At 32.4% G+C, this 10,923-nt stretch overlaps 1 protein-coding gene across 1 annotated transcript; it reads left to right on the top strand.

The window, feature by feature from the left end:
* The first annotated feature begins 255 nt into the window (after positions 1 to 255).
* LOC134260094 (capping protein inhibiting regulator of actin dynamics-like) lies at positions 256 to 4,105 on the top strand. The gene is made up of 3 exons (XM_062742671.1): positions 256 to 801; positions 2,788 to 3,071; positions 3,202 to 4,105. Exons 1-3 carry the CDS (start codon positions 417 to 419, stop codon positions 3,490 to 3,492), a joined length of 960 nt encoding a protein of 319 aa, XP_062598655.1. The 5' UTR covers positions 256 to 416; the 3' UTR covers positions 3,493 to 4,105.
* The last annotated feature ends 6,818 nt before the right edge of the window (positions 4,106 to 10,923 follow it).

Here is a 10,923-nt window from a genome sequence, read left to right as displayed (position 1 = left end):
TTCCCTTAAATATACTATCAGAATATAATCTTGAAAGTTTCTAGGTAATTAAAAATAAAAATGAAAATCTTTGCATAACATCATGCGTAAAGGTTCTAGCCATTTAAATCAATCATAATTACTTCTTATTCTACTGTTGTTATATCTAATTTATAAAGCCCCGTTTTTAATCTCCTTTTGAGTGTGACGCATTCGGTTACACTCGTTAAATGTCGGTAAAATCCGTGATTATTGGAGCGTCATTAGCAACAAGGTAACAGTGTATTGGCTATAGCTCTGGGCCTATTCAACAAAGATTGGATTGCTGTTAATCATCATTGGATTCAACGTAAATATTTATCATAAAAGAAATTTCTTCAGAGCCATTTAAAAAGACAAAAATTTAGGACTTTCATTCATTGTTTGAGATTTCCATCATGGGATGTAAACATTCAAAAGGAGCAATCCGAATTCAGCCCGTGGGGCCGGCAGAAATCAGGAGGGACAATTCTAAGCTGAAGAAATGCAACAGTGATATGAACATAGAAGTAGACCCCAGCCGTAAGGCCGGGAAAAAGAGCGCTATGCGCCGGACAAAGTCCCAGAAATCAACTGGGAGTCACCTAACGGCCTCGTGTGCCAGTCTGGATTCCCAGCTGTCCTACTCGGATTCTCCCCGGGGGCAGAGCGCCACCTCCAAGGTGTCTAAACATAGCACAGACTCCGGACTCGGGGAGGAGTACGCCCACGTAATCACGGAGTACTCCCCCGAAAGTGACATCCAGAGGATAGAGGAGGACTTCCGGGAGAATGAGGGACTCGGTAAGTTGTCTGTGTAGTACTCACTTCTTTAATTTAAGTACTCACTTTATTAACCCAGGTCTGGTTTGATACAATATGGAAGTTGCAGGATTATGAATCTGTTGTAGGTAAATATTTATACCTTTACATGTGTATGTGTCGCAGACTTCGGGAGGATGACGGAAAACATCCATATAAAGTGGAAAATAAGATTTAAATAGATCTAATTGTGCGCCTATTGCACTAAATTCCAGTCTTTCCACATTTCTTTACAGATTTTTTCCATCTAGGAATTCTAGATCAATTAATCAAACACATTAAATATAATTCACTTTATTTTTGTTATGAAATATTTCTGTGTACCCTGGAAAAAAAAAACAATCTTATCATTCCTCAGTTAGGAAAAAATCCCTTTGAATATGGTCAAAATTATTGTGAGTTAGCTGTTTTCATTTGGTAAGCATTTACGGAATTTATTTTAAGAAAATCGATTTTTATATCTTAAAATTCTAACCAATGCAAACAAAAACTTCCTGTCAAATGCAAATCTATTTCATCTCTTTTTTTTTAAATTAAATGTTGAACTTCTTTTTATCAAACCCTTGACAATCTAAATCTAGAACGCCTTCAATGAAGGATTTCTTGGTAACCTTGTCTCTATCCCTGTTCTGTTTTATCGTTGATTCTTGTGATTGCAAATAAGTTTTTTATCACAGGTACGGACAGGTAAAAACACGTGCAGCACTGTTAACGCTGCACCTTTAATTAAAGGCAATTTACCGTTTAATTATTCAAAACAATATTGTTTAAACTCCATTCCCGTTAAGTATTGATTTGACATCGCTCTTGACACTTAATTAAAGCCCTAGTTAATTAAATGTATGTCTGCCGCTGCCATTAAGACGTCAGTTATAAACATAATGATTCTTGAATATGATATTTGTTTGTTTTCCTAGTAATTAAAAAAAATATCACTATTAAATTCTTTAGATAAAAAAAATCATTTTTATTGATAATACGGCCTACCCAAAGATAGGAGAACGAATTTATTTATAATTTCACTGAAGAAAAAAGAAAAAAGGTTTAATAAAAAAACAACGGGAAAATACCCCAGTTCTGTTCCCCCTGCTTTGCCCTATATTATTAACACAATTACGAAAGAACCGTATGACCCAAATGAACAAGTGTCGGATTTCTTACAGGTAAAAGTAACTAAAAAAGGGGGATATAATCAATCCGATTTACTATTTGCATTATGTTTAATACCACAAAGCTCTGTAAATGTATTAATGTGTTGTAAGAGGATAGATTTTCTCGGTTAGTGAAGGATTTGTTATTGGCGATTTAATCAGTGATGCTTTTCAATTATTAAACAAATTCACTGTTGTATATTTAGAACTGATAAAAAAGTGCGTAAGATATTTAAAACCTAGAAATGAATTTGACTTAAATATAAAGTATTAAATACCAACTCGACTTAAAAAATAATAAAGTAAGAAAATCAAAACTTTTATTCTATATGAGAATTTGCCATCAGACAGTAGAGGGCGCGATATGATTTCGGGCAGTGGTCGACCTTGAAACCCTGATAAATTTTCTACCGAGATAGGACGCTCCCGTCATCTTTTCTTTCATAAATGGTCATGTGATCATTAATATTTTGAAAAATGCCCCTTATTTTGTCAAATACGAACGTGAAATAAAAATTTATCATCAATAAAACACATCGTCAAGAAAACAACCAACTTGCGCTGTCTGAAAGGAAAAAAAAAATAGTCTTTTGCACTATCTACTTAAGATGGGGTCAGTGAGATTTTTTCTTACAAAATCTGATTTTTTTTAACTAAAGCACAACAAAGCACTGGCAATTGAGATCGAGTCGACATTCGCTACACCTTTTATGTCTTTTTTTTAAAATGATATGCATGATTCTGATGGTAAAACAAACAAACAAAAAGTATTCTAAACGGGAGACACAATTATAAACATTAAATTTTAATATTTCAGATTTAGGGATTTCTGGAACAGCAATCCCCGTGCGAACGAGCGCCAAAGACCGCGAGCGGATGCAGGAAGCCATGATTATGCAGGCCCTACGAGAGGAAGGACTAATTACCCGCCCTCAGGCCCAGGGCGCCTCAGGGGTCAGTTTCGAAATAACAGAAGATGGCGCCATGATGAAGCGACCACCTCCCCGACTCGAAAAGCTGGAGAGGAGAAGGAAGAAGAAAAGAGCACTGACTGAAGATGAGATCAAAGAGAAACTAGAAAGAGCAGAGAGGAGGAAGAGGGTATGACGTAACAAATGTCGAACCCGATAAAAATACAATTTCTTTTATTAAAAAAACAATTGTTTTTGCTGTTTTGAAAATGGCTTTGTTTTCTTTATCAGAAAATGCATTTATTTATTTATATTTACAGAGAAAGGAACAAGAACGGTTAGAGAAAATCAAAGAAAAAGAGAGGTCGAATCCAAATGATGCGCTAGAGGCGTTTGCGCAGATGCAAAGAGAGAAAGAGGAGCAAGTGAATAAAAAACTAGACTCTGTATCCGACAAACGAGAAAAAATGCTTAAGGAGAGGCAGGAGAGACAGAAAGAAAGACAGAGACGGGCCGAGCTGGTCAGGCAACGAAAACAGCTGGCTTCCATGGAAGGCAATGAACAGGAAGATGACGTCATACCAACTGGAAATCAGCTAGATCGATCCTAATCTAAAAAAAAAGTTATAGTTAATTTTTACATCTAGTCTTGTTTGGAGCTCGTTCAGATCACTGCTCTTCATTTTCGAATGGAAATAATAGTAAATCTGATGCATAATGTTGTTCTGACACGTATACATGTGTAGGGTAGGAATGAAAATCTTATCAGTACTTTGTGGACATATGAGCATAATGCAGAGATGAGCATTCATATTTACATCTCAGAAAAAAAAGGTTTTCTAATGAATTTTTATTTTTACAAAGTGAACTGTTATATAAATGAAAAAAAAGAATAGAATGTTCCAATTTTTAAGTTGATTTTTTCTGAAAATTTTTTTTTCGGGAAGAGTTAACAAAAATTATCAGTATTGTTGTTTAAGAAATTGTATTTACTTCGCCAGTATTAATGTTTTTATGTAACTCAGTATTATCATGCTTTTAAGATCGGATACTTTTTCACTGTGATAAATGTATATATTATATAGATTTATTTATGAATTTTGTCAATAGGTCTCCCATTGTTTGAGATACACTCAGGACTCGGGAATCACTGTATTGATGAAAAAGTATTAATTATTATATAATCTAGAAGTGTAGCATCCCTTCATATATAAATGTGCCTGGTGATGCTCCTGTTTGTTAATTATTAAAATTATTCATCTGTTTGTTGTCTTTTTTTTTGTATTTTTCGGCAACATCTGAAAAGATAATTTTTTTGCTGGATGACATTCTAATATACACGACATATGGTATTACGAGACTATAATGGTCTCGAATATATAAAGATATAAATGAAATGGCCATGTGATAGATTTGAAGAAACAATGTAGAAAAGTTATAGAAATATATGGAAGATTATGCCAGATGTTTGGCTAAATATGAAGGATTAGACTTTAAAAAATATTGTCAAAAGTGGTGTAAATCAGATGTGGATACTCTTAAAAAATTCCAAGGATTTTTTGGACAATTTGAAATCAAAATTTTACCAAAATCATAAGATAAGAAACTTGCACTTTTCAACAACCAGGCTTTTCGTTATGATTGACAGCTGCTTTTTCAATACAAACGGAACCAGTTATTTTTTTTTATCTTGTCATTGGTCATTTGCAAATTTATTTTGTTGAAAACATTCTGATTGTACACACACATACTCTGAAGTTGACATCAAAAAGATGCTAGAATTTTGATTGACAATGTCTACGTGGTTTTTGGAGACTAGGTCTTCCAACAATCTATTGGAATTCCCAATTGGGTACCAGTTGCGCCCCGATATTAGCAGACATATTTTTGTTTTCATATGAAGCAGAATTTGTCCAAAATCTTGTACGTGAAATGAAGAAAACACTTGCTGTGACCTCAAGTGACATTTAGATACATGTATATCGACGACATACTGTCAATAAACAATGGTTATTTGCATTTTTAAGACGATACGATATATTCCAGCGAGCTAAGGAGATAAAAGAACCACAGAGTCTGACACATCTAAGTCTGTGGTATCTTTTATCTCAAGCTCACCAGGATATATCGTATCGACGTAGGAATGGAAATTTCCATTGTTAATTGACAATATCTAAATGTCGAGTTGAAGGCCACAGAAAGTGTTTTCTTTTTTTCACGCATAAGACTTTGCACAAATTCTGCTTCATACGAATACAAAAATATATCTGCTTATAACGGAGTGCAATTGGTACCCATGGGAATTCAAATAGATTGTTGAAATACCTTGTCTCCAAAAACCACATATAGATATTGTCAATTAGAAACTCAAGCATCTTCTTAATGTCAACTTCTGAGTACTTGTGTGTGCAACCAAATGTGTTTTAACAAAATAAATTTACAAATGACCAATGGCCAGGTAAGTAAATTTACAAGTTCCATTTTTATTGAAAAAGCAGCTGTCAATGATATCAAAAAGCCTGGACTTTAATTTATCGTGGGGAATGGTTGTGTATAAAGTTGAAAAATCGTAAGTTTTTAAGCTGTTTATTTTGGTTAAATCTTATGATTTCAAAATGTCCAAAAGTTCTTTGGAATTTTTTAGTATCCACATCTGATTCACACCACTTCTTGAATATATTGTTACAAAGTACTCTTGAAGTTTTTCCTTCACTACTGTCAATATCTTAGTGAGGAGTAACGAAAGAGGCTTGGTTAAACATTTGAAAAGACGAAAACACTTGCTGTGATCTTCAACTTGACATTTAGATACTGTAGATCACTAAATTTTCGCGACACCTTATTTTCGCGAGATTGTCATTGAAGCTTTGTAAGCGAGACATAATTTTCACGAATAGTTGTTATTCCTCTATATAATCGTAAGGAATACTTTGATACGCGAGAATTAGATTTTCGCGAACGCATTGTCTCGCGTAATTACGCGAAAATAAAGTTCTTGTGAATAAACAGTGATTTACAGTATACATGTATCGATGTTGTATTGTTAGTTAACAATGGTAAATTAGATAGATAGATAGATAGATATTTATTTGGTATACAGTACTACACATACGTTGCAATATTCACAATATAATTTAAGATATATATATATAAAAGATGGCATTAAACAATATAATTAATATAAAATATCGGAATCAATCATTTTTGAAAGACATGAATTAATAAATTTGATTCACATAAGATTATATTTGTATACCAAGGATAACCCATGAAAGCCAATGGCTTATTTCCAATGGGGTCCTTATACTCAAACATGTATATTTTAATTGGATGTTAAATAATATAAGCAGATAAATATAAAATTAAAATACTATAGCTAAGATATGGGATCAAGTTGACAACACAGAGATCCTTAAAAATGAAGTGTATTATGAATGTATACCAAATATTCACATGATTGTAATTGGAACAACTTATACTAATAATAAAAACTAATTAAACACAACTTGACTTTTACACTGGGCAATTCCCCTTTCTAATAAAAATTTCTTGACATTTCTTTTAAAAGCAAAATTATTTCCAGTATTTAAAACAGGTTTAATTTCTGCTGGTAACATGTTCCAGTCTTTGATTCCATTAAAATAAAATGATTCAGATTGCTTTTGCTTAGTTATTGGAACGACAAAATCTGCATTTGAAACTGATCTAGTATGATAGCTACTAAAATTTGACCGTAGTATAAAATGTTCATTAAGATAAGAAGGGGCTTTTCCTTGAAAAATATTAAAAACATGGTTGAGTCTAAGCTGAGAAACTCTATCTTGAATATTTAATAAATTTAATTGACTAAGTATTTCGTAATTAACAGATGCCTGTGGACCTAAATTCAAAATAAAACGAACCATCTTGTTTTGACAAATTTGTAACCTTTTCTTTAAAGTTTTGGATAGCCCTGCATACCAAGCACTACAGGCGTAATCAATATGGCATTGTATTAATGCTGAACACAGAGTCATTTTACAAAAAGTATCTAAAAACCGGGCTTGTCGGTACAGAAATCGCAATCTATTATTTACTTTCTGGACAATCGATTCAACAATGTATTCACCACTTAAACATTTGTCGATCAAAACTCCAAGATATTTAACTTTTTCTTTACAATCAATGTTATGGTCATTACATACAACCTGGAATTTTTCAACATTTTGAAGCTTTCTTTTGGAACCAAATAAAATGCATTCAGTTTTACCTAAATGTAACGATAATTTATTATCAACAAGCCAGTGCGAAGTCTGATCTAAAACTTTACCAAGCTTTTCTGATATAAAATCAGGATCTTTATGTGCAAATAAAATGGCACTGTCATCAGCGTATAAAATAAGTTTACAATCTGCGTCAACACTAGTAACCATGTCATTAACGTAAATTAAAAATAATAAAGGGCCTAGAATACTGCCCTGTGGTACACCACAAGTGATAATACCAGCATCTGATGAAATTCCATTACTGTGAACAAACTGGTTTCTTTCAGACAAATAAGATAAAAACCAATCAACAACATTGAACACCAATTGCTTTTAGTTTTTTACAAAGTATGTCATGGTCAACAGTGTCAAATGCCTTTTGCAGATCAAGCATAACCATTCCAGTATATAATCCCTTTGCAGTATTATCTCTTATAAAATCAAATAAATGTATCAAACAAGTTTCAGTGGAGTACTTACTTCTAAAACCAGATTGAAACTCATATAAGATATTATTACGATCTAAGAATTTTGAAAGTTGCATATGAACAGATCTCTCTAAAATTTTTGAAACAACACTAAGAATACTAACCGGTCTATAATTACCTACTTCTAGTGAACTGTTCTTTTTGTGAATAGGTTTCACCCTAGCTGTTTTCATATCTTCAGGAACAATGGAAGAAGAAATGGATAAATTTACAATATATGTTATAGGAATCTTTAGAAAATCAGCTCCATCACGAATGAACCTAGCTGGAATATCATCAAGCCCCGTACTTTTAGAAGGGTTCAATTTTAAAAGCTCTTTGTACGTATACAAAACTTTCACTGACTGTTTTCAGAGTAAAAAGATTATCATTTTTGGAATAAAAAGATTTAAAACGTTCACTATCCACACTAAAAATATTTAAAGGTGTGGGGAGTTTGCTTACCAGTGAAGCTGCAATATTAACAAAAAAATCATTAAAATGATTTGCAACAGATTTTGGTTCATGACAAATATCATCATCAATTTTTAAGCAGACATTCCTTCTGTCCTGACGTTTATTATTAAGCCCAAGGTCTCTTAGGCTCTGCCATAGATTTTTCGGGTTATTTTTGTTTTCTTCGATTTTACTAGATATGTATTCTGTCCTTGCAACTTTAACGTCTCTCTGTATTTCATTTCTAATTCTGCAGTAGTTTTTGTAATGTTCTTCCTGTTTTGTTTTCCTGTATGAATAAAGTAAAGAATCTCTTTCTCTGATCTTTTCGAGGATGGACGATGTTATCCATGGTTCAGTTCGTTGTTTTAATCTAATTTCTTTGACTGGGGCTACTTCATCTAAGACCATTTTGAAAGTATGTTGAAAAGCCCTCCATGCTTGATTGACACATGTAGAGAAACTTTGAGTCCAATCTGCTTCTAGTAATTTCGTCATAAAAATATCAGGGTTATAATTCTTTAAGGTGCGTATAGTAATAGATTGATGTGATTTGAAATGACCTTTCGAGATCCTCCTTGAACAAAATATAGCACAATGATCACTAAGACCAATGGGTATGGTTCCAAACTGAGAAATATTTTCTTTTCTGTTGGTGATAATATGGTCAATAATAGTTGATGATGATTCTGTTGTTCTAGTGGGTTCGTTGATAATCTGGTTTAGGTCAAAAAGATTCAAGACATCTTTATATGCTTTAAGAATGCTATTCAAATCATATGTCATTACGATACTAGTATATTTCGGTTAGCTTGAGATAAAAGATACTACAGAGTCTTACACATCTGTTTCTACATGTATTTGGATGTTTTAATTGAAAAAGACCTTAATGGTAATCTTACAAGCAAGCTCTATTATAAACTTGACGACTTTAACTTCATAATCGTCAATCTCCCTTACTTAAACCTCCATCACCTGCAAACGGAGTTAATGTATCTCAGTTGATTTGATACACAAGAGCATACTCTATGTATGAACAATTCCTAAAACAAGGTAAATCATTGACCAACAAGTTGATGAAACAAAAATATCAACAGTGTCGTTAAAAATCATCATTTCGTAAGTTCTATGGTCGACACAATGACCTTGTCAGCAAACACAATTTATCATTGAGTCAAATGCTGACTGACGCTTTTGATACGAATTGTTACTCAGTATTTTATTTATTTATACCAGGAATTGACGACGGATTTTTCCGTTTTTCCCGATCATGACAAGGAGCACAAGGCAGGTGTGACTGGTCAGCAGGGAATGCTCACTTCTCCATGGCACTTAATCCCATCTTTGATGTTTGGGAGGTCTGTTTGCTCTGCCTCTAGCAAAGATTTAATTTTCGCATTATTAGCGAGAGCGCCAAGATCGCTAAATTGAATATAGCTAAAAATTAATAGCACTTAGTTTGTAATAGCTTCTTTGGGGAGGACTCATTACCATAAAAAATATTGTCACATAATATTCTTATTCACTTGAAGTTTGGTTTGTTTATTTTTCTAGTAAATATACCACATTATGAACATTAATGTATATTAAAACATATTTTAGTTCATGAAACACGTTGAATGACTCAAAGAAGTGAAGATATGAATAATCTTTAAGAACGAACCAGTTGAAATTGCATTCCCCTGAATATAGTAATATTTATAACAATGACGACAGTTTTATTAAATAATGATGAGGACAGAAATGAGTTACAATTTAAACAACTGCTTTAAATCAAATAAATAAAATTAAGAAAATGCTATGAATGCTGTTCCTAAAATTCAAATAAACACATTAATTAGGATTTGTTATCGTCCCTATAAATAGTTGAACTTTTCACTGCCCTTGAAAAATAATGATTGAGGGCGCTTTAGTTGGAACTTCCTTTACCAATTATCCAGCATCAACAAAGGATCGGTAACATATTTCCTCTTGTTTGGAATACACTGTATTATTATTATTTAAAACTGATAATTGAATTTACCAAATGATTTGAAGTAACTCATTAATGAGTAGGAATATTGAGACTATTTTTTTTATGTATATTTACTCGTATGTATTCTTTATTCGAGAAAAATTTGAACAGGTCGTATGGTGAGAGATTGTTAATGTTTTGATGAAATTCCATTAAAATTAATAAAACTTTTGGTCACTAAATACAATAATTGGGTTATATGTTAATGTTGTGATAGAAATAATTATTAATAACTAGAAGTATCATCTAAATTCTAGGACTTAAATAAAATCACCCAAACGGATTTTTGTCAACCATTTTAACAATTTTTATTTTGTTGATACTAAACTCCTTTTACTCATGTATCTACATGTGCACATCGCTGATTGGTTCAGTATTTTTATCAGGCTAAAATTATTGGCCTGTATTTAAGTCAGATTTATTTAATAACCCTACAACATGGCTAAAACAACCGGGCTTGTAACATCAAATTAGGAGACCCCGATAATGACACGAGGCAGCGATTTGCAGCAGCTATGCTGATCTCTAGGTCATGTTAAGCAAAATAGGGTAATTGTACGGAAATGGTGGGGTCCGTAGTGGCATAACAAATAATAAAGAATCACATCATGTACGGAAAAGTTTATTCAATTTATTATAGAAATTGTTTAGAGTGATTTACTATATTACAATGTATCATGTATCTATGTATAAATATGCAAATTTATCATTAATGGCTTTTAGTTGTGTAATAAATACATTGTTATATAATGTATAATATTTTTTTCTTCAGTCATGTCAATTATGTATATTAAAATGTTATTTATAAATCTAATGTATCTGATGATACAAAGAATAAAGGAACTGAATTGACAAAAATAT

The sequence above is a fragment of the Saccostrea cucullata genome, unplaced genomic scaffold (genome assembly GCF_032062105.1).
Source record: "Saccostrea cucullata isolate Sc308-1 unplaced genomic scaffold, CSIRO_AGI_Scuc_v1 ctg1923, whole genome shotgun sequence".
Taxonomy (NCBI): domain Eukaryota; kingdom Metazoa; phylum Mollusca; class Bivalvia; order Ostreida; family Ostreidae; genus Saccostrea; species Saccostrea cuccullata.
Note: the sequence above shows the minus strand (reverse complement) of the source record. Positions and strands in the feature narration are given on the sequence as shown.